Source organism: Entelurus aequoreus, linkage group LG20 (assembly GCF_033978785.1).
Source record: "Entelurus aequoreus isolate RoL-2023_Sb linkage group LG20, RoL_Eaeq_v1.1, whole genome shotgun sequence".
NCBI classification, from domain to species: Eukaryota; Metazoa; Chordata; class Actinopteri; order Syngnathiformes; family Syngnathidae; genus Entelurus; species Entelurus aequoreus.
The window spans coordinates 1349485-1375612 of record NC_084750.1 but is presented as its reverse complement, the minus strand read 5'-3'; the positions used below and the strand labels follow the sequence as shown (position 1 = coordinate 1375612).

At 37.5% G+C, this 26128-nt stretch overlaps 1 protein-coding gene across 1 annotated transcript; it reads right to left on the bottom strand.

The window, feature by feature from the left end:
• Window positions 1-332: 332 nt before the first annotated feature.
• Window positions 333-26128, bottom strand: LOC133635516 (melanocortin receptor 5-like). The gene is made up of 5 exons (XM_062028700.1): window positions 26042-26128; window positions 12829-13045; window positions 8569-8675; window positions 3766-3954; window positions 333-1582 (listed from the first exon to the last, which is right to left on the bottom strand). Exons 2-5 carry the CDS (start codon window positions 13006-13008, stop codon window positions 1009-1011), a joined length of 1050 nt encoding a protein of 349 aa, XP_061884684.1. The 5' UTR covers window positions 13009-13045; window positions 26042-26128; the 3' UTR covers window positions 333-1008.

Sequence of the window (26128 nt, the reverse complement as noted above, 5' to 3'; positions counted from 1 at the left end):
ATGTATATATACATACATACATATATATATATATATATATATATATATACACATACATACATACATACATACATATATATATATATATATATATATATATACATACATACATACATACATACATACATACATACATACATACATATATACATATATATATATATATACATACATACATACATACATACATACATACATACATACATACATACATATATATATATATATATATATATATATATATATATATATATATATATATATATATATATATATATATATATATATATATATATATATATATATATATATATACACTACCGTTCAAAAGTTTGGGGTCACATTGGAATGTCCTTATTTTTGAAGGAAAAACACTGTACTTTTCAATGAAGATAACTTTAAACTAGTCTTAACTTTAAAGAAATACACTCTATACATTGCTAATGTGGTAAATGACTATTCTAGCTGCAAATGTCTGGTTTTTGGTGCAATATCTACATAGGTGTATAGAGGCCCATTTCCAGCAACTATCACTCCAGTGTTCTAATGGTACAATGTGGTTGCTGATTATTTCTCAGAAGGCTAATTGATGATTAGAAAACCCTTGTGCAATCATGTTCACACATCTGAAAACAGTTTAGCTCGTTACAGAAGCTACAAAACTGACCTTCCTTTGAGCAGATTGAGTTTCTGGAGCATCATATTTGTGGGGTCAATTAAACGCTCAAAATGGCCAGAAAAAGAGAACTTTCATCTGAAACTCGACAGTCTGTTCTTGTTCTTAGAAATGAAGGCTATTCCACAAAATTGTTTGGGTGACCCCAAACTTTTGAACGGTAGTGTATATATATATATATATATATACATAAATATTCATTAGGTCAGGAAAAAACACGAAGGCTATTTCATCCCTACAAGCCTGTTTCTTCAGGGAAATCTGCGTAACAGGCTTGTAGGGATGAAATAGCCTCCATGGTTTTTCCACAAGTGCTGAGCAGCTTCAGGTGTTCAACACTTGGCAGTCAGAGCGCAGATGTTGGTGTAACAGTTCCTGGGGTTGAAGCAACAAAAGATCTCGGTGAAAGTCTTGCGCATCTCCTGACTCCTGAAGGCGTAGATGAGCGGGTCGATGACGGCGTTGCACATGATGAGGATGAGGTAGAGGTTGAAGTGGGACATGAAGCACACACAGTACACGTTCCTGGGACAGGAGATCATCAGGATGAGGTGGAGGAAGAAGGGAGCCCAGCAGACGATGAAGATGCCCAGGAGAATGGTGAGTGTGATGGCGCCCTTCAGGCTGGTCCTCTGGCGGACGCTGCTGTAGCCCTGTTGCAGCGCGGCGATGCGCTTGACGTGCGAGCGCGCTAGCATGAACATATGGCTGTAAAGGGACGCCATGATAAGCAGCATGCTGAAGAACATGGCCACCAGGCAGATGATGACGGAGGTGGTGTCCGAGTAGATGATGAAGACAATTCCACAGCCGGTGCAGAAGGCCCAGATGCTGCCGATGATGCAGCCGGCTCGCCTCGCCGTCATGATGTTGTGGTACCTCAGAGCGTAGAAGATGGTGATGTACCTGCACACACACACACACACACACACACACACACACACACACACACACACACACACACACACACACACACACACACACACACACACACACACACACACACACACACACTGAATGAAAATTCATCATTTAAAAAAAAAAAAAAGTGAAATCATGATATCGATGGTCACGTTACATATAAAACTGGATGAAAATTGTTCATTTTTTACCGTGTATAGCATAAAAATTGTCAATTGCAACAACCTTGACGAACAAAAACAAATGTTACTTGTCACAACCTGTAACAGCAGGCCGTTATTTGTTTAGTTTTTTGTTTTTGCTGTATTTTTGGTTCACTTCCTGTCTTGCGCTCTTATTTTGTTTCCACTTCCTGTTCTGTTTTGTATTGTTCCTGCAAAAGCTTCACCCTGTTGCTTAACGCTGTCTTCATCACCTGAGCGTGATTAGTAATTGTGTTTTCCACCTGCTGCTAGTCATCACCTGGGCACTATTTAAGCATTTAACTTTTCCATGTCGGAATAAATGTTTTGAGTCACCAACACGATCAGTGTATACTCGAATTTTGCGGAACTACTTTTGTTTATTAGTTCTCTGTCAGCTACTTTTTCTGTGCATTCACCTCGCTGCACTCAAGTTTGTATTTTGACATTAAATATCTGTTTACCTGCACGCTGCCTGCTGTCTCCAACTTTTTTGGGTCACAACTATCGCTACAACTAATGTTCCTGACAGTTACTACTACCCATTTTACTTTTGTGCATACTTTTACATACTTTCTACATACTGGGTGCATACTTGTACCCACAGTCTTACAACAGATGTATCATCATCTTTGCACCACATTCATCATTACACTAACAAACCTGCTTTGTTCTTTTATGTCTCTCTTTATTCCATACATATACATCCATCCATCCATCCATTTTCTACCGCTTGTCCCTTTTGGGGTTGCGGGGGGTGCTGGAGCCTATCTCAGCTGCATTCGGGCGGAAGGCGGGGTACACCCTGGAAAAGTCGCCACCTCATCACAGGGCCAACACAGATAGACAACATTCACACTCACATTGGGCCAACACAGATAGACAGACAACATTCACACTCACACTCACATTCATAATATATATATATATATATATATATATATATATATATATATATATATATATATATATATATATATATATATATATATATATATATATATATATATATATATATATATATACATGTATTTTATGGGTGTGCATCTCTACCTTAAATGGCGATTCGATATGAATCTCGATACGATTCGCGAACAATACTTTTGAAAACATTACTTTTTTATACGATGTGAGCTTTGCATGGTGAACATTAAAAATCATGTCAGAGCAATGTCATGTGTTTATTTTTTAATTTGACACATTATGTTAAATTATTAGCAAATAGTAGAAGTATCAACTTCAAGACATTGAAATCCATAAACTTAAAGACAAGATGTGTGAGTTAAAAAAGGCAAATAATGATTATAACTGTAAATTAATTTTCTTATGTTGATTACTAGTTTAGTTATTTTTGTATTTGTTCTACATTGTTGAATGTTAGAGTGTCAAATTTGATAAAAAGACTGAAAGGTTGAGATATTCACAAACAAACCAAAATCTATTGACTGTCTCATTAACGTGAACGACAGGTTTAAAGCGTGACTTTTTGTGTTTCCCTGTAATATGTGCAGGGTTTATTTGGTATGTTCCTGTACTGAGTTCAGTTTTCCACTCCCATTTGTGTTCACTACCTTTCCTTTTTATTAATAGCGTGGCTTAGAGTAGCCCTTCTTTTGTTTTTCTGCTTAGGCAAGAAAACTTTTGCTTCTTACCGTATTTACTATCGAGTTTCTTCACATCTATCTTCACTGTTTTTTCATGAATTGTTTAATTGCACTTCGCCTAGGTCTCTGCTTTGCCGTCCTGCTATCTGGTGTACCCGCATACGCACAGTCAGCCAGCCCCCACCAGATGGAGCTCTCCAGGAGGGTAGGGGGGAAACAAACTCCCAACATAGCCAAAATATCAGGCTCCACCTGCCCCCCAACCTGGATAGTCCTTGGCAGGACTATCCCTGCCCTAACTTTTTATCAACATGGAAATACAAGGTGAGATCCAAACATCTGCAGCTATGACGTTTTAGAAAGGAGATGGTTTGAAGGTTACCTGTCCACTGCGATGGCCACCAGACTACACATGGAGGCCACCACAGAGATGCAGATCATGGAGTCGAAGACGTTGTCCATGTGTCGGATGAAGTGTTCCTCCACCACCAGCTGTTGGTTGTTGAGCAGATAAATGACCACCGTTTCCCAAGAGTTGGACACGCTCACCAGCATGTCCGCTACTGCCAAACTGTCAAAGCCACACAAGAACAATATTTCATACCTTTTGTGTACTACAGTAGTACCTCAATTTCTGCAGCATTTGCTTTTGATTTTGGTTATGATACGGCCAAACGTTACACGTAACAAAGATATGAGTTTGCCCGCGTGTCATCTCCGCATTTTCTTTATTATATATATTTATTATAAGATATTATATTCAGTACGACTGAATGATGAGTATGGAGTGAGAAAACAACTCCATAACCAAGCACATATACAGTCGCGGTCAAAAGTTTACATACACTTGTAAAGAACATAATGTCATGGCTGTCTTGAGTTTCAAATACTTTCTACAACTCTTATTTTTTTGTGATAGAGTGATTGGAGCACACACTTGTTGGTCACAAAAAACATTCATGAAGTTTGGTTCTTTTATGAATTTATTATGGGTCTACTGAAAATGTGACCAAATCTGCTGGGTTAAAAGTATACATACAGCCAGGGCCGGCCCGTGGCATAGGCCGTATAGGCAAATGCTAAGGGCGCCGTCCATCGGGGGGTGCCACGCCAGTGCCACAAATGTTGGAGAGAAAAAAAAAAAAAGTTGGTACTATTATTTCTAAATACAAAAAATAATCCCATGTTAATTAAAATGCAAAGTAAAGCCTATTTAATAGAAATATTATTTGTTACAACATTGCGCCCCCCCCCCCCCCCCCCACACACAATCCCCCCGCACGGTGCGCCCCCTCCCTTCCCGTATCATGACTCTTACCACATCAAAAAATCAACACAAGATGTCAAAACGGCCAAAACTGTCAGGTGCCCAGGAAAGAAAAAATAGAAAAGAAGAGGAGGAGAAACGAGAAAAAGACAGAGGTAGCAGGTAGGTAACGTTAGCCTACATGAAATTATTTGTCTGTTACAGAATGTGATAGTAACCTGGCTTTTTAGCATTAAGCTAATGTTACATGACTCGGCAATTGCTAATCAATAAATAGCTAGTTCTGTTTTAACGTTGGGTTAATATTGTGGAGGGGGCTAAATTGTTATGGAAAATAATAATGTAACGTTAGGTAATTACAGTACTCCCACCTTACATTCCTCAGGGACATTTGTATTAGATCTTTTAAGCAGGTGTTTTTTGTTTACATTGTTATTGCCTTCTGGTTAGCTAATGTTTGCCCTGCAGGTAATAGTCACTTTTCCATCCCTTTATATATTAGATAGATAGATAGATAGTACTGTATTGATTCCTTCAGGAGAGTTCCCTCAGGAAAATTTAAATTAGGTATAGTTGTAAGCCTAGTTGTTAAAGTGCACATCATTAATGTTAATTAAGCAATATCACATGAGAGGGAATGCTGTTTTTTAATTTGAGCACTGCTGTGATTCGGTTAACGATAATCATAACATAACATTCTCATATAATATGTTAATTTGCTTTCTTTAAGTAAAAAAAAAGGTCAAAGACAGGGCTATTCAGTTTCTTGTGAGTATATACACTTCACTGCCGATGTGGGGGGCGCCACCTAAAATCTTGCCTAGGGTGCCAGATTGGTTAGGGCCAGGCCTGCATACAACAATCTGACCACATGACTTTCCTCCAGAAATAAATTAAAACTTTTCACATTATTGTCTATTTCTGGTCCTCAAATGCATCACACTTCACCAGAGCAGCTGACGTCTCCAAGATGTTGTCAAACTTGCAATATAGTCCAAAATCGCAAAAGTCTGAGTGCCCAAACTTCTGCCCTCATCCTCCAATCATTTGTGGCAGCTTTAGGGTACTCTGAACGGCTGCCAGCATCTTTCAATTTGTCGATACACCAGAGCAACGCTAACTCCAATCAGCAGAAGTTAAGTCATTTTAATTTATAGTTATTGATAGGCAGTTTTCTGGAATGTTGGCGGCTCTGTCCAACTGTGGAGCAACACAAATGGCTTGGCCTGGCGCTGCTCCTCAAAGTCATGTCACTAAATAACAAATAATCTCGTTTAACAAACTTGTTGTTTTAAATGTTTAATAGTTGTATAAAAAAAATCATAGTAGTAGGGTAGTCAGCATAGCAGGATTTTATTAGTTGGTGCCTGTGAGGCATGGGTCGCATGACGGTGCACGTTCCCAAGATGGCAGAAAAGCCGAGGAGGCAATGTGCAGGTAAAAAGTATTTAATGTCATGACAAAAAACTAACTTGAGTGACGCTAAGGAAAAGGAACAGAGGCATAAGGAATGTTTTGCAGAACAAAACTAAACTCGACAGCCTACAAGGTCAACAAAAACTGAATGCTGGAGCACTGCAAAAACTTACTGGATCCGACGGGTGGCAGGAGAAGCGTCCACATTCAATAACAAGCATGACACAACAAAAAGGATAGCATTTGCACAACGCAGATAGTTAACACAGAGCAGGTGCAGGTAATAGCGCTCAGAGGCGGCCGTGAAGGTGCTGCAGGAAACCCACACAAAAAACGGAAGTGCCACCAAAAAAAAAGCACAAGACAGGAACTAAGACTCTAAACACAGGAAAACATCAACAAACTCAAAATAAGACATTATCTGGCGTGAACAGATCATGACAGTACCGATACCTGTTAACTACCACAATCCTTGATACCAGGATAACAATTATGTGGATGTGTGTTCAAAAGTCAATGTGGTGTGTATTGTTGGATGTGTGTTAAAAGGGTAAATGTGCTGTGTATTGTTGGATGTGTGTTCAAAAATCAATGGGGTGTGTATTGTTGTATGTGTGTTAAATGGTAAATGTGGTGAGTATTGTTGGATGTGTGTTAAAAAGGTAAATGTGGTGAGTATCGTTGGATGTGAGTGAAAAAGGTAAATGTGGTGTGTATTGTTGGATGTGTGTTAAAAAGTCAATGTGGTGTGTATGGTTGGGTGTGTGTTCAAAAGTAAATGTGGTGTGTATTGTTGGATGTGTGTTATAAAGTCAAAGTGGTATGTATTGTTGGATGTGTGTTAAAAAGGTAAATGTGGTGTGTATTGTCGGATGGGTGTTAAAAGGTAAATGTAGTGTGTAGTGTCAGATGTGTGTTAAAAAGGTAAATGTCGTGTGTATTGTTGGATGTGTGTTAAAAAATCAATGTGGTGTGTATTGTTGGATGTGTGTTTTAAAAAGTCAATGTGGTGTGTATTGTTGGATGTGTGTTCAAAAGTGAAAGTGGTGTATATTGTTGGATGTGTGTTCAAAAGGTAAACGTGGTGTGTATTGTTGGATGTGTGTTAAAAAGGTAAATGCGGTGTGTATTGTTGGGTACGTGTTAAAAAGGTCAATGTGGTGTGTATTGTTGGAAATGTGTTAAAAAGGTCAATGTGGTGTGTGTTGTTGGATGTGTTCTAAAGGTACATGTGGTGTGTATAGTTGTATGTGTGTTAAAAAGGTAAATGTGGTGTGTATTGTTGGAAATGTGTTAAAAAGGTCAATGTGGTGTGTGTTGTTGGATGTGTTCTAAAGGTACATGTGGTGTGTATAGTTGTGTGTGTGTAAAAAGGTAAATGTGGTGAGTATTGTTGGATGTGTGTTAAAAAGGTAAATGTGGTGAGTATTGTTGGATGTGAGTGAAAAAGGTAAATGTGGTGTGTATTGTTGGATGTGTGTTAAAAAGTCAATGTGGTGTGTATGGTTGGATGTGTGTTCAAAAGTAAATGTGGTGTGTATTGTTGGATGTGTGTTAAAAAGGTAAATGTGGTGTGTATTGTTGGATGTGTGTTCAAAAGTCAATGTGGTGTGTATTGTTGTATGTGTGTAAAGAGGTAAATGTGGTGAGTATTGTTGGATGTGTGTTAAAAGGTAAATGTGGTGTGTATTGTTGGATATGTGTTCAAAAGTCAATGTGGTGTGTATTATTGTATGTGTGTAAAAAGGTAAATGTGGTGAGTATTGTTGTATGTGTGTTAAAAAGGTAAATGTGGTGAGTATTGTTGGGTGTGTGTCAAAAAGGTAAATGTGGTGTGTATTGTTGGATGTGTATTAAAAAGTCAGAGTAGTATGTATTGTTGGATGTGTGTTAAAAAGGTAAATGTGGTGTCTATTGTTGGATGTGTGTTATAGAGTAAATGTGGTGTGTATTGTCAGATGGGTGTTAAAAAGGTAACTTTGGTGTATATTGTCGGATGGGTGTTAAAAGGTAAATGTAGTGTGTAGTGTCAGACGTGTGTTAAAAAAGTAAATGTGGTGTGTATTGTTGGAAACGTGTTAAACAAGTCAATGTGGTGTGTATTGTTGGATGTGTGTTCAAATGTCAATGTGGTGTCTATTGTTGAATGTGTGTTAAAAAGGTAAATGTGGTGTGTATTGTTGGAAGTGTGTTAAAAAGGTAAATGTGGTGTGTATTGTTGAATGTGTGTTAAAAAGGTAAATGTGGAAATGTGTTAAAAAAAGTCAATGTGGTGTGTAATGTTGGATGTGTGTTCAAATGTCAATGTGGTGTGTATTGTTGGATGTGTGTTCTAAAGGTAAATGTGGTGTGTGTAGTTGGATATGTGTTAGAAAGGTAAATGTGGTGTGTATTGTTGGAAGTGTGTTAGAAAGGTAAATGTGGTGTGTATTGTTGAATGTGTGTTAAAAAGGTAACTGTGGTGTGTATTGCTGGATGTGGGTTAAAAAGCTAAGTCGTTACCTGCACACAAAGAAGTACATGGGAGAATGAAGGTTCTTGTTCTTCACAATGGCTGTGATGACCAGGATGTTCTCCAACAGGGAAATGATTCCCAGAATCAGAAAGAGCTGCAAGAAAGCAAAGTGGCGTTAGTTGGTTTTCCATACGGAATATGCAATATGTTTGTTATTTGTTTGGAACTGGGACTGACATTGCAAAATTATGTGCGTCCCAAAGTCACCAGCCTTGGCGTCACTATAGACAGCGATTTTAAATTTGACAAACAAGTCAATGGCGTTTTAAAATCGTGTTTTTATCATCTTCGTCTTTTAGCCAAGGTAAAACCATTTTTATCTTTTAACCTTTTTGAACAAGTCGTGCATGCTTTTATTTCTAGTCGCCTGGACTACTGCAATGCACTTTATGCTGGCATTAGCCAAAAAGCTCTCTCCCGGTTGCAGTTAGTCCAGAACGCGGCAGCACGACTTTTAACAGGGGCCAGGAAACGCCAGCATATAACCCCAATTCTTCGGAGTTTGCACTGGCTCCCTGTTCATTTTAGAATTGATTTTAAATCCTTGCTGTTTGTTTTTAAAGCTTTACATGGACTGGCACCTCAGTATATCTCGGACCTCATCCAAATTTACACTCCTGCGCGCGCTCTGAGGTCCGAGAGCCAGCTCAAGCTCGTGGTGCCCAGGACGAGACTTAAAACTAGGGGAGACAGGGCCTTCTCTGTGGTCGGCCCTAAACTCTGGAACACTCTGCCCCTCCATGTTCAAACTGCTTCCACAGTGGAGTGTTTTAAGTCTCGTCTTAAGACCGACTTTTATTCTTTGGCTTTTAACACTACATGAGTAGTGATCTTAGCGCCGCTTTCGATACCGTCGATCATAATATTTTATTAGAGCGTATCAAAACACGTATTGGTATGTCAGACTTAGCCTTGTCTTGGTTTAACTCTTATCTTACTGACAGGATGCAGTGCGTCTCCCATAACAATGTGACCTCGGACTATGTCAAGGTAACGTGCGGAGTTCCCCAGGGTTCGGTTCTTGGCCCTGCACTCTTTAGTATTTACATGCTGCCGCTGGGTGACATCATACGCAAGTACGGTGTTAGCTTTCACTGTTATGCTGATGACACTCAACTCTACATGCCCCTAAAGCTGACCAACACGCCGGATTGTAGTCAGCTGGAGGCGTGTCTTAATGAAATTAAACAATGGATGTCCGCTAACTTTTTGCAACTCAACGCTAAGAAAACGGAAATGCTGATTATCGGTCCTGCTAGACACCAACATCTATTTAATAATACCACCTTAACATTTGACAACCAAACAATTAAACAAGGAGACTCGGTAAAGAATCTGGGTATTATCTTCGACCCAACTCTCTCGTTTGAGTCACACATTAAGAGTGTTACTAAAACGGCCTTCTTTCATCTCCGTAATATCGCTAAAATTCGTTCCATCTTGTCCACTAGCGACGCTGAGATCATTATTCATGCGTTCGTTACGTCTCGTCTCGATTACTGTAACGTTTTATTTTCGGGCCTCCCTATGTCTAGCATTAAAAGATTACAGTTGGTACAAAATGCGGCTGCAAGGCTTCTGACAAAAACAAGAAAGTTTGATCATATTACGCCTATACTGGCTCACTTGCACTAGCTTCCTGTGCACTTAAGATGCGACTTTAAGGTTTTACTACTTACGTATAAAATATTACACGGTTTAGCTCCAGTCTATCTCGCCGATTGTATTGTACCATATGTCCCGACAAGAAATCTGCGTTCAAAGAACTCCGGCTTATTAGTGATTCCCAGAGCCAAAAAAAAGTCTGCGGGCTATAGAGCGTTTTCTATTCGGGCTCCAGTACTCTGGAATGCCCTCCCGGTAACAGTTAGAGATGCTACCTCAGTAGAAGCATTTAAGTCCCATCTTAAAACTCATTTGTATAATCTAGCCTTTAAATAGACCCCCCCTTTTTTAGACCAGTTGATCTGCCGTTTCTTTTCTTCTCTCCTCTTCTCCCCTGTCCCTTGCGAGGGGGAGTTGCATAGGTCCGGTGGCCATGGATGAAGTGCTGGCTGTCCAGAGCCGGGACCCCGGGTGGACCACTAGCCTGTGCATCGGTTGGGGACATCTCTGCGCTGCTGACCCATCGCCGCTCGGGATGGTTTCCTGTTGGCCCCGCTGTGGACTGGACTCCCGCTGATGTGTTGGATCCACTGTGGACTGGACTTTCACAATGTTATGTCAGACCCACTCGACATCCGTTGCTTTCGGTCTCCCCTAGAGGGGGGGGGGGGGTTACCCACATATGCGGTCCTCTCCAAGGTTTCTCATAGTCATTCACCGACGTCCCACTGGGGTGAGTTTTTCCTTGCCCGTATGTGGGCTCTGTACCGAGGATGTCGTTGTGGCTTGTACAGCCCTTTGAGACACTTGTGATTTAGGGCTATATAAATAAACATTGATTGATTGATTGATTGATGAGTTGTGTGGTCTTCTGTCCTCTGTTGTCCTGTGTGGTTAGGGTTAGGGTTATACATTTTGATGTCTATTTTACTGTTTTATTTGGTTTTACCCTTTAAAATCATTTTTAATCATATTTATTTTTTATATTGTCTCTGTATTGGTTTTCTATTCATTTATTCTTTGTATTTATTCAGTCATTGGTGTAGCATAATATTGTTTTTAATATTGTTTTTAATATCGTTTTTAATATTGTTTTTAATATTGTTTTTAACATGGCTGTGCAGCACTTTGGAAACGTTCTTGTTGTGTAAATGTGCTATATAAATAAAGTGGATTGGATTGGATTGTCAAGAACTTCAGGCTGAAGTCGTTTGGACTCGTACTGTGATGACATCAGAGTTTCTTCTTCCGTCCAATGTTAGCAGTGACAACTCTGTGCTAAGAATAGGAAATGTGTCCTACCAGATTACAATCTGCCAAATGAAAATGTTTAACCCTCTTAAATGAATTGATTAACGTGGACCCCGACTTAAACAAGTTGAAAAACTTATTCGGGTGTTACCATTTAGTGGTCAATTGTACGGAATATGTACTGTACTCTGCAATCTACTAATAAAAGTCTCAATCAATCAAATCCTGGGCTTGAGAAGCTTGCTAGAAAAAGATCACTTGAATAAGTAATATTTAGTGTCCATCGTCCATGTACTGTACGAGGTAAAATGTGTGTGATGTGGGTATGAAAGTCAAGATTTTGATGGTTGCTGTAGATGTAAACATGTACCGGTACTAAAAATGTACTACTGGATAGGAGTAATTATTACCGATGCTTGGTCAGTGAGACAATCTTAGATATTTACTAGGCACATTGTCCAGAGTATTGGTCCATCCAAGGAATGTTGACAGACACGTTATTTGTTGCTGCAAAACAGTCCTTGGACCCAGAACAGAAATTCCACTAGTCGGTACCATCGAAGGAAACCAATCCTATGATTCAGGATGTATTTTAAATACAATACTTATTTTTATCTAAAGTTCTTGCAGGATGTATTTGAAATATAATATTTTTGTTTATCTAAAGTTCTTTCAGGATGTATTTTAAATATATAATTTAGTTTTATCTAAAGTTCTTGCAGGATGTATTTTAAATATAATGTTTTAGTTTATCTAAAGTTCTTTCAGGATGTATTTTAAATATATAATTTAGTTTTATCTAAAGTTCTTTCAGGATGTATTATAAATATAATACTTAGTTTTATCTAAAGTTCTTTCAGGATGTATTTTAAATATAATATTTAGTTTTATCCACATTTATTTCAGGGTGTATTTTAAGTATAATATTTTAGTTTATCTAAAGTTATTTCAGGATGTATTTTAGATAGAATATTTAGTTTTATCTAAAGTTCTGTCAGCATGTATTTTACATATATTTTGTTTCATTCAAAGTTCTTTAAGGATGTATTTTAAATATATTTAGTTTTACCTAAGTTTTTTCAGGATGTATTTTAGATATAGAATTTAGTTTGATCTAAAGTGATTTCAGGATGTATTTTAGAGGTATATTTGCCAGCGAGACCACCAGTTGGAGTGTCCTCACTCCTCTTTGTACTGATGTAAGCACTGATCTGATCACTGACTGCATAGCGGTTCCCGTAAAAGAGCTTGTACGCTCAAAATAAATTGCACAATTAATCTGAGTGTGTTCATGATTAATGCAACCATTTTTTGCGATTATTCACATGACTTAACTCATTAATTTTCACAGCCCTCGTGTATACCAATATGGCCAACTGACTAGGGCTTACCTCCACGGCAATGTGGACTTGCTCACATGCAGGTTTCATGGTGCCGGTCTTGTTTGGCAGCAGCGGAGAAGGCAGGCTGGAGTTGGAGACGTAGGCCAGAGTGCCGTTGCCCAGGAACATCCCCTCCTGGTAGGAGGACCCGGTGGTCCCGTTCATCCCGGTTGGTGTTCTGGTCCACATCACTGCTGCTTACGATGTCAGCACATTCTATTGCAGGCTGGCAGAAAGAGTTCAAGTCAAACTGAGATCGCACTTTTGAAGGAGAGAAGAAGGTTTGTGTCGAAATTGTGTGAATGCTGAAGACCTCTGAAAGGCTATGTGGAAAATGTGCAATTATGGGAAATGGGCTGTGGAGAATTATCAGAAAGTCCTGAATTAATTAATTTTAATGCTGGAATGGTTGCAAATGTATCAATGTGAAGAATTTAAAAGTTAATAAGTCATAATTGGCAGTAATGTATATGTGTGACTGTGGCGTCATCCTCAAGACCAGCTGAAGTCCTCGTGGTTGGATCTTGCTCGTATTTCCCTATCAACATATTGTTACAGAAAGAATTGTGTGAATGTTCAAACATTCACACATATAAGAGTCTACACCAGAAATGCATCTATTTATTATTATTATTATTATTGTGATTATTATTATTATTATTATTATTATTATTAGTATTATTATAATTATTATTATCATTACTATTATCAATATTATTATTATTATTTTTATTATTATTATTATATGTGTGAATGTCCTAACATTCACACATGTAAGAGTCTACACCAAAAATGCATCTATTTATTATTATCATTATTATTATTATTATTACTATTATTAATATTATTATTGTTATTTGTATTATTATCATGTGTGAATGTCCTAACATTCACACATATAAGAGCCTATACCAAAAAGTCATCTATTTATTATTATTATTATTATTATTATTATTATTATTATTATTATTATTATTATGTGATTATTATTATTATTATTATCATTACTATTATTAATATTATTTTTATTTTTTTCATTATTATTTAATGTGTGAATGCCCAAGCATTCACACATATAAGATTCTACACCCCAAAAAATTGTTTTTTAATTATTTTTATTCTGCCGCAAAACTTTGGCGTGCTCCACATCCAACTGTTTTCATCCAATGGGAACCATTCAAATATCAAAACCATTCGGCTCGACCGGTAATCGTGAGCTCCCGAAAACATTTAAAAAAATAAAAAAACTTAGATTACCCAGAATTCCCGGTTTTACGGGTCATTTTTTCCATTGAAAATAAATGGGGCAATTTTCGAACTTGCACAATTTCCACATTTCTCAACCAATTCGAACCGTTTCACCATCCACGCAATCCACTCACCTTGGACAACCAAACTACTATTCTAAGTTTAAAAAAAACTCAAAGCCCTATTTTCACCTATTCCTGGAAAGTTTTCACAGTTCACATTTTTCAACCGTTTTTGACCATTCCACCCATACTTGCCAACCCTCCCGAATTTTCCGGGAGACTCCCGAATTTCAGTGCGTCTCCCGAAAATCTCCCGATTTCCGGCCGGACAACTATAATGGGGGCGTGCCTCAAAGGCACTGCCTTTAGCGTCGTCTCTCACCTGAAAAGGATACTATTATATATGTCTCCGTTATCCATAGGTTTATCTAACCCATAAAGTAGGCAGGCACAGAACTATTTCTCAGCCTGTGTTTATTCCAGCCGGCACGTTAATACACTGACACACAACATCCGGATTCCCATCATGCATTGCTTCAAAACTACGGCAATTTCCAGCCGGACAAACAATATTGGGGGTGTGCCTTAAAAGCGCTGCCTTTAGCGTCCTCTCACCTGAAAAGGAGACTATTATATATGTCTCCGTTATCCATAAGTTTATCTATAACCCATAACACGGTGGGCGAATGGATATAGTCACTCATGAACGGTCAGAGAAGCACAAGTCGGCGGCAACGCAGTATTATGGGCCACCTTGAAAGCAACATCCCGTTCTCATTTGCGGATGTTTTCAACAAATCCGTGAAGGATATGTTCCCGTATTCAAAGATCGCTCGCCAGTACTCAAATGGCAGAACAAAAGCTACTCAAATAGTGAAAGGTAAGTGTTATTTTTTTTTTTTAAAGTAAGCAGCAAGTACAGTACAGTTAGTAGAACAACTGTGTTTTCATTACTGTTTACTGTACTATATATATATATATATATATATATATATATATATATATATATATATATATATATATATATATATATATATATATATATATATATATAATATATATACAGTTGTGCTCATAAGTTTACATACCCTGGGAGAATTTATGATTTCTTGGCCATTCTTCAGAGAATATGAAGGATAACACAAAAAACTTTCTTCCACTCATGCTTAATGGTTGTGTGAAGCTATTTATTGGCAAACAACTGTGTTTACTCTTTTTAAATCAAAATGACAAAAGAAAGTACCCAAATGACCCTGATCAAAAGTTTACATACCCCAGTGACTTTGATCTGATAACATGCACAAAAGTTGACACAAACAGGTTTGAATGGCTAATCTAGGTTCCAATCCTCACCTGTGACATGTTTGTTTGTAATTAATGTGTGTGTATAAAAGGTCAGTGAGTTTCTGGGCTTCTGACAGACCATTGCATCTTTCATCCAGTGCTGCACAGATGTTTCTGGATTCTGAGTCATGGGGAAGGCAAAATAATTGTCAAAGGATCTACGAGAAAAAGTAATGGAACTGCATAAAACAGGAAAGGGGTATAAAAAGATATCCAAGGAATTGAGAATGCCAATCAGCAGTGTTCAAAGGCTGATTAAGAAGTGGAAAATGAGGGATTCAGGGAGACCAGCAAAGATTTCAGCCACAACTGCCAGGAAAATTGTTTGAGATGCAAAGAAAAATCCACAAATAACTTCAGCTGAAATACAGGACTCTCTGAAAAATTGTGGTGTGGCTGTTTCAAGATGCACAATAAGGAGGCACTTGAAGAAAAATGGGCTTAAATTCTCAAAATTTTGCACCATATTTAAACCCGATTCCGACCTTTCAACCAGCTACACACACTACTGTCCCGGTTTCTCGAAGACAAAACATGTTTTCCTTTTCCCTGAATTCCCGTTTTTTTCCCCAGGAATTTCCCCCTATTGAAAATGAATGGGTAGTACACAAACCCCTCCATATCCCACATTTCTCATCCGATTCGAGCCGTGCCACCATCCACACACTCCACTCGCCCTGGACATTCAAGCATTTCAGTTCGACTCACGTGTATCGGCGGTTCAGCGGCTCGTGCACACAATTCTTGCTGGAATTGCGAATTCTAGTTCCGATTGTATTCATCGTCAACAAATTAAAAGCAAAATGTTTCAATGATTTTTAACGTTCTTCAGGAAATTTGTAGATCGCTCAACAAAATGTTACATTTGTCCAGTCAAACAGAGAAAAAGTGTGTCTTCATTTTGTTTTATTGAAGTTGGAGACATATTTTTTATTGATGTTATTATTTGTGCCTTCCCGTAGTGGTTGGGGAGTAACAGCGAGGACTTTGTAGTACTTGTGACAGGGAATTGATGTCATTTGGACACGCTAAAACAGGATGAGTTTTGTCAGAAGGATGATAGAAGAAGAAAAGATTTGTTCACATCCTATCCTCAGCTGACACAAACTTTGAAAATCTCCCTTTAGGGCAACAACACTCCACACATGACTTGTCGAGGAGATTACACAGTGACGTCAATTGCGCGTTTTGTCATGATCTGTGGTCTAGATCATGTTTTGTTTAGTTATGTTCTGTTAGTTTTGGACTCCATAGTTCCTGTTTTTGTGCGCCCTTGTGCTTGAGCCTTTCCCAGCTGCAATCGGGTGGACAGAAGAAAATTAATTTGCAGTTCTAATCATAATTTGCATTTTTTTAATCCACTTTTTACATCTCCCACTACATTATTCCTCTCCCCTACAGCGTCTATTGTAATCAATTATGCAAATTAGCCAATTAAACCAAACTTTATTTGTATGATTCTAACATTAATTACAAAATACTAATCAGATATTTTTAACTACTGTAGGGTTTCAAAGCATTAGTCTTATTTTTTTGTATTATTTTTTATTCATTGTCAGTATGTTTTTGTAAAATACTACTAATTGTGTGTTCCATATACGTTACACCATTTATGCTAAATGTACAAATTAGCATTTCACACAATTCAACTGAATTTGAATTAAACAAACAACATATTTAAAAAATTAAAAAATTGAACCTATGAAATGTATACGGTGTCTAATCAGCCTTTTGTTAGCATTAGCATTAATTTAATCAATTATTAGCATTTGGTGACATTTCCTCTTACGTTGTTTGAAGGACTATAGAAATAACAGTTGAATTATAATATATGACAGCATACATAAGCAGGAATTGATTCGAATTGAACTTTAACGGTAAGAAAATTTGCTTTTGGAAATGAGCTAGCTTACCTGCCATTTTGGAGAATATCCTGGGATAGTCACATGACCGTCACATGACCGTCACATGACAATCAGTCCTAAATGTCACTTCAGAACTTGATGTGCTCGAAGTCAAGCATAAACGTGTACGGAACACACCTGAACATTAACATGGGTTAAGTTATGTGTTTGTAGCTAGCATTTGATTACATTTTTACAATTACTGAGACTTTGTTCAACATCATTACTGAAAACGTGTGATAAAAATGTTGTATTGTCTAAATAGGCGTGCATTTTTGTAATAATTACAGTCCAAAATATTACATTTGTTTGCAACATATGTAATATATCGAGATTTTCCGTGACATGGAGTATTTTGTCCTATTTTTTCACCACTAGAACAACTGTCGTTACAAAAGAGTCATCTGAGTGCTGATCGTGTGACGGACACGAGTACGCCTGTACGGCAGCAGCTAAATAAGGAGCATAGCAGAAGTTTATCAATGGATTCCACAAATTTGCTGCTTTTAAAGATCAGATCTGGTTTATTTTGAAGTGACTGCAAGGAAGCGAGTGTTAGCGTACAATAAAATAATTGCTTTGCTTTCCAAAAGGATACAACACAGGACGTAATATGAATCTATATACATACATATGTACATACAGTACAGTACTCATCAAGTCAAAGACGCCGACATGAATGACATGGTCAGTCAGACAGTGGCGAGCACAAGGAGGCTACGTCACGGCTCTTCTCTGCTGACAAAAGACCTAAATCAAATTTGTTCCGAGTAATAATTCCACACTATCCAGCAAAAACGTGACAATGGCCAATTTACATGAAACCTTTGAGTGTGTGAACATGTTTTCTGGAAGTTTCCACTAAAACATCACTTCAGCATCAGCTGCAACCGCCATTGTAGTCCAACGTTGTAGTCAATAAGCTCCTTCTTTTTCTTTATCCTCTTGTTGCGGGGCAGAATGGCTCGTACATGCACATGCATCCTCCACTGTAGTCCGACGTTGTAGTCAATAAGCTCCATCTTTTTCTCTATCCTCTTGTTGTGGGGCAGACTGGCTCGTACATGCACATGCATCCTCCACTGTAGTCCGACGTTGTAGTCAATAAGCGCCATCTTTTTCTCCATCCTCCTGTTGTGGGGCAGACTGGCCCGTACATGCACATGCAACCTCCGCTGTCGCCAGTTCTAATACAAATTAGCAAAAAGTTCTAACTTATATCGGTCAGTAGACTCGCTATGGAAGATAAACATTACAATATGGCTGAGAAGTGTTTTGTTTAATGTTTATTTCAAGCAGGCTGGAAGAGCTTTCAGCAACACAGGAAATGTTTATCGCTCACTCAGCACATGAACATTTCTACCACCTTGTAACTTTTCTAACACTATTCTTTGCACTATTCTGCTCTCCCCGCTAAGCCTTCTGGGTAATGTAGTTACATAACAATTACCTTACTTTTAAAGAAAACATTTTTCTTTATAAACTACTAATAATTCATTTTTAATATATATATATATATATATATATATATATATATATATATATATATATATATATATATATATATATATATATATGTAAATATTCATATATGTCCCTTACAGGATCACGGGGGTTGTTGGAGCCTATCCTACACGGTCAGAAGGCGGGATATATATATAAATATATATATATATATATATATATATATATATATATATATATATATATATATATATATATATATATATATATATATATAATTTTTATTTTATTCTTTTAAATATATATATATATATATATACATATATATATATATATATATATATATATATATATATATATATATATATATATATATATATATATATATATATATATATATATATATATATATATATATATATATATATATATATATATATATAATACAGTATATATATATATATATATATATATATATATATATATATATATATATATATATATATATATATATATGTATATATATATATATATATATATATGTATATATATATATATATATATATATATATATATATATATATATGTATATATATATGTATATATATATATATATATATATATATATATATATATATATATATATATATATATATATATATATATATATATATATATATATATATATATATATATATATATATATATATATATATATATATATATATATATATATATATATATATATATATATATATATATTCATCCATTTTTTACTGCTTGTCCTTCTAGGGGTGCTGGAGCCTATCTCAGCTGCATTCGGGCAGAGGGTGGAGTACACCCTGGACAAGTGGCCGCCTCATAGCAGGGCCAACACAGATACATAGACAACATTCACATTAACATTCACACACTAGGGACCATTTAGTTTTGCCAATCAACCTATCAGGTAAATGTCTTTGGAGGTGGGAGGGGCCTACCCCCAGATGCACACAGAAAGACCCCGAGCCCAGGATCAAACCCAGGACCTTCTTTTTGTGAGGCACATGCACTAACCCCTCTAACAGTGCCCGATACCGGTACCAAAATGCATTTTGATACTTTTCGGTACTTTTTGATACTTTTCTAAATAAAGGGTACCACAAAAAAATGCATTATTGGCTTTATTTGAACAAAAAAATCTTAGGGTACATTAAACATGTGTTTCTTATTGCAAGTTTGTCCTTAAATAAAATAGTGAACATACAAGACAACTTGTCTTTTAGTAGTAAGTAAACAAACAAAGGCTCTTAATTAGTCTGCTGACGTATGCAGTAACATATTGTGTCATTTATCAGTCTATTATTTTGTCAACATTATAAAGGACAAGTGGTAGAAAATGAATTATTAATCTACTTGTTCATTTACTGTTGATATCTGCTTATTTTCTGTCTGGGGACTGGTACTTTTTAGAGGCGGTATAGTACAGAATATGATTCATTAGTATCGCGGTACTATACCAATACCAGTATACCGTACAACCCTAGTATATATATACACTGTATATATACATATATATATATATATATATATATATATATATATATATATATATATATATATATATATATATATATATATATATATATATATATATATATATATATACATATACAGTATATATATTTATATACCTACTTACCTGTGCCTCATTGCTCCAATCCCTTTCAGGCGCCGAGCTCGTCGCTTCTTTGTAAGAATCTTTGTTCACTGTGCCTTTTTTAAATTTTTTTATTGTTGTATTGTTTTGTATTTGGGTTAGTACTTTGTGTTGAAATTATCCACCATTAAAATGTTTCACTAACCATCACAAAACCACCTTTTATAATTGTTCACTTCGGCTGTGATAGGTTTCATTAACTGCTGACAAATAGTTGCAAATAAGACTAACTTTCGGTTTTTAACAGCTTTACAGATTTTTTTTGTGTATACAATAAACACCTTGGGTCCCAGTATTGAGCCCAGGTGTACGCCTCAAAATAAAACCAAGTAACTTCTGAATAATTTAGGGAAGTTGTGGGAGTTAAAGAAACTTCTTTGTGGTTCATGAATTGGTGTTTAGTTACTGATGTACATTATAATGTATTCACAATATCAATCTTTTAAGTCCTGCCTTTCTTCTTCCCGTCTTTTATTTTGTAGTTGTTGCTTCCTACCCATTCTGCTTTTTGTTTCCTCCCAGATTCCATGATGTCCAGGCGGCTCTGTCTTGTGACTTAATAAAAAACTAAATTTTTGTACATCTGAACATTAATGGCTTGCCTTTTGCAAACGCGTCATGGAAAATTATACAAAATTAAAATCTCCAAATGTATCACCGCCACTAATTGATTGCAGTTCTGTGTCAAACACTGTCAGCTGTTTTTTGTTGTGTAGTTTGGCTCTTGTGTACCTTCTCTGTTAGAGTTTGCTTACCAGGGGTGGGAGATACTGCAAATGTTGGTATCGATCCGATACCAAGTAATTATAGGGCCAGTATTACAGATACCGATACTTTTTACTTGAAATGCCTGATTATTGAATGATTTTGTACTTTTGCCTTTAATTGATTGACTTTGATACTAATAATACACAGGACAATGACTTAAGCCGAATAAAAAAATAGTACTTATTATTAATTTTTCAACATTTTTCAAACCCTCCTGTTTAACCAGAGAGAAAGGATGGAGGTCCTTTGCGATCATTTCGGCAATGCTCCTTGTTATATCCATGGCTCTTAGTGAATCTCATAGATGAAATTACAAACATAATGAACATAATTTAATCTATAAGATATCCGTGGGTAGCCTTAACTTCAATACTAATCTACTGCTCGCACCCGTCGCTCAAAGCTAAGTGATATCTTTCTATCTGTCTGCTTCTAATTGTTTGACAGCTTTCTTTATTCCTTCTCCATCCCATTTAGGAGTCTTATCGAACTTACAAAGCACCGACTCTCTCTGTTTCATCGCTTCACTTTTAGCTAGCTAACTGCTAAGCTAACAAAAGCTAAGATAGCCTGGTCCGAAGTCACTGCGCTCTGAAGACAGCAGGAACTCGACTTGGTGAAAGAAACAATGTGAGTATGACTTCCTGTTCTTCATGCACCTTTCTCATGGATAGGTTGTCCCTACTGGAGGACCGTGTCCGCCAGGTAGAGCAGAGTAACTTCTTAACTTTAGACGCCGCGGACACGTTTGCTAGTGTTAGCCGTAGCGAGCTGACTAGCCCAACTCGTAGTAGCGCTAAGCAGGCCTACAAGCATTGGTGAACCAGTTATGACACATAACAGATTTAGCCCTTTCGCTAGTCCTACACACCAGTCTACCGGACACCACACCTTAGTCATAGGGGACTACATTACCTGGAACACACAACTTAGTAAACCAGCCATAACTTAGTGTATTCCGGGGCCCAAGCACCCGACATTGAAGCTAATCTTCTGGCGCTGACTCGCAACAGGCCTAGTAAACACGTACGACAGGCTAATCGCACCACTAATTACGCAAACATAGTTGTACACGTCAGCTCCAATGGCACTAAGATGAGACAGTCAGATATTACAAAGAAGAACATAGCTAGGACTTGTAATCTCACTAGAAAGATGTCTTGGCATCAAGTACTTGTCTCGGGCCCCCTGCCTGCGAGAGGAAATGATGAGAGGTATAGCAAATTAGTCTCGCTTAACAAGTGTCTGGCTAGTTTTTGTCGTTTATTGATAATTTGCCCTCTTTCTGGGGCAAACTGGGCTTGCTGAGGAGGGACGGCCTTCACCCTAACCGGGAAGGCACCATCACTCTTCCTAGAATCATAGATTACTGGTTGAGTCACACTTGACTAACTGAACTAGAGCAAGCTCGGATACAGGCAATTACAGCGTCTGTTAGTGCGGGTGAGGAGTCAATTAAGCTAGAACTAACCAGTGTCAGGCTGGAAAATTCCTGCACACATAGCATTTCTCATAGAATAAAACACAACACACATAATGTTTTTTCTGTAGTGACTGTGCCAAAGGTAGACATACATTCTACTGAGGTGGCAAATTATGACACGTTCAATCTATCGCAGCACCAAGAAAATAACCTCAAGATTCCCACCATATCAATTCCTAGATGTGATTAAGATTATTTAAGGCGCACTACACAAAATAAACGTAACGTTATTGATATCAGCACTACGGATACCATTGACAAAAATGCCTAAAAACAGCACACTACATATAAAATGGGCTTTTTAAACATCAGATCATTGTCTCCCAAAACGTTATTAGTTAATGAGGTCATTAGAGACAACAATCTTAACGTCATTGGCCCCAGCGAAACCTGGCTAAAACCAGATGATTTTTCCCAGCTTAAAGGCCTACTGAAACCCACTACTACCGACCACGCAGTCTGATAGTTTATATATGAATGATGAAATCTTAACATTGCAACACATGCCAATACGGCCGGGTTAACTTATAAAGTGCAATTTTAAATTTCCCGCGAAACTTCCGGTGGAAAACGTCTATGTATGATGACGTATGCGTGTGACGTCAATGGTTGAAACGGAAGTATTTGGACACCATTGTATCCAATACAAAAAGCTCTGTTTTCATCGCAAAATTCCACAGTATTCTGGACATCTGTGTTGGTGAATCTTTTGCAATTTGTTTAATGAACAATGAAGACTGCAAAGAAGAAAGCTGTAGGTGGGATCGGTGTATTAGCGGCTGGCTGCCCCAACACAACCAGGAGGACTTTGACTTGGATAGCAGACGCACTATCCGACGCTAGCCGCCGACCGCATCGATGATCGGGTGAAGTCCTTCGTCGCTCCGTCGATCGCTGGAACGCAGGTGAGCACGGGTGTTGATGAGCAGATGAGGGCTGGCTGGCGTAGATGGATAGCTAATGTTTTTAGCATAGCTCTGTGAGGTCCCGTAGCTAAGTTAGCTTCAATGGCGTCGTTAGCAACAGCATTGTTAAGCTTCGCCAGGCTGGAAAGCATTAACCGTGTAGTTACAGGTCCATGGTTTAATAGTATTGTTGATTTTCTGTCTATCCTTCCAGTCAGTGGTTTATTTCTTTTGTTTCTATCTGCAGTTAAGCCCGATGCTATCACGTTAGCTCCGTAGCTAAAGTGCTTCGGTGATGTATTGTCGTGGAGATAAAAGTCACTGTGAATGTCCATTTCGCGTTCTCGACTCTCATTTTCAAGAGGATATAGTATCCGAGGTGGTTTAAAATACAAATCCGTGATCCACAATAGAAAAAGGAGAACGTGTGGAATCCAATGAGCCCTTGTACCTAAGTTACGGTCAGAGTGAAAAAAGATACGTCCTGCACTGCATGTTCCTCAGCCACGAATCTTTCATCCTCGCTCAAATTAATGGGGTAATCGTCGCTTTCTCGGTCCGAATCGCTCTCGCTGCTGGTGTAAACAATGGGGAAATGTGAGGAGCCTTTCAACCTACGACGTCACGCTACTTCCGGTACAGGCAAGGCTTTTTTTTATCAGCGACCAAAAGTTGCGAACTTTATCGTCGATGTTCTCTACTAAATCCTTTCAGCAAAAATATGGCAATATCGTGAAATGATCAAGTATGACACATAGAATGGATCTGCTATCCCCGTTTAAATAAAAAAAAATCATTTCAGTAGGCCTTTAAATAGGCATCTCCTTCTAACTTTACGAGTGCACACATTGCTCGTCCCCTTAAAAGGGGTGGAGGGGTCACACTAATATCCAATGAAAACCTTAGCCCTAATACATATAAATCATTTGAGGTGCTTACTATGAGGTCTGTCACACCGCTACCTCTCTATCTGGCTGTTATCTATCACCCCCTGGGCCCTATTCAGACTTTATCAGCACTTGTTGCTGATAAATGCAGAATGTGAATAAATATTCTGATAAATGCACATAAACGCATGCAGATAATACAATTATAATGGGGGATTTTAACATCCATATGAATACCCCGACAGACACTCCGTGTATGGCGCTCCAGACTATAATTGATAGCTGTGGTCTTACACAAACAATAAATGAACCCACACATCGTAACAGTAATACGATACATCTAGTCCTTGTCCGGGGTATCACCACATTCAAAGTTATGGCACTGCCGTACATTTAAGTAATGTCCGATCATTACCTTATACAATTTAAAGTTCTGACTCATTGTCAACAATCTACTAATAACCACTGCTTTAGCAGCCGCAACATTAATGCTGTCACAACTATGACTCTTGCTAGCCTATTGCCCTCAGTATTGGCACCTTTACCAAATTATGTGGGCTACATCGATAACCTCACCAACAAATTTAACGATGCCGTACGCAACGCCATTGATAATATAACACAGCTAAAACTACAAAAGGCCCCTAAAAGGCGTACCATACCCCCTGGTTTATTGAAGAAACCAGAGCTCTTATAATCTGCAGCCTTTTCCAAGGTTTCTCATTGTTCCCATTGGGTTGAGTTTTTTCTTGCCGGGATGTGGTATCAAATCATTTGTGATTGAGGGCTCTATATAAGTCAACTTTGATTGATTGATTGATTGATTGATTCCTTTAACAGATACACAAAGGTTTTTTTTATTCTGTCCTATTCATACTTCAGGTTTGAGGGAGGCTGAAAATCTTTTTAGTTCTATAACTATAGTTGAAGACATTCCTGATGATATTAAGATGGCCATGTTAATCTAAAATGATGTTTCTTCTTGTCTCATGTTTGACAAAGCAGTCGCAAGCGTTCTAATTTTACACGTTTTGTGTGTTTATTAAACACAGTGACACGCATTTCTGATCCATGTTTGATACCGTATTTGCTCTATTGGTCATTGGGCCCAACATACAATATTTGTCACATAGCATCGTAATAAATCACTTTTGTTCCCTGATGAGGAATACTTTTCTGTGTCTTATGTTTGCCACTTCAGGGTATTTAATAATAAAGAACTGTCAAGTGTGATAATTCAAGAAAACATGAGTAAATATATAATCATTATTACCCTTCTCGTAGTAAATATTCATATCAACACTCATGCATGAAGTCAATCGTTTGCTTTTTGGGGATCAAGTTGTTATTAAGAAGTAATAAGCAATTCACTCCTCTGCTTTATTATGCTAATATGGAATGGAAATTAATCAAGGTAATGATGAGCAAATATAGAGTAGAAATTAATAAAAGTCGTGGAAAAACAAATACAGAACACAAATGAATGAAATAATGAAGAGGTGATTAAAAAGAACTCACGTCTTGTTGGAACATCGACTGAAATCCTTCCTGCTTGACAAGACTGAGAGACGTCTTCTCGGGAGCACATCTCACTCATCCACCGAC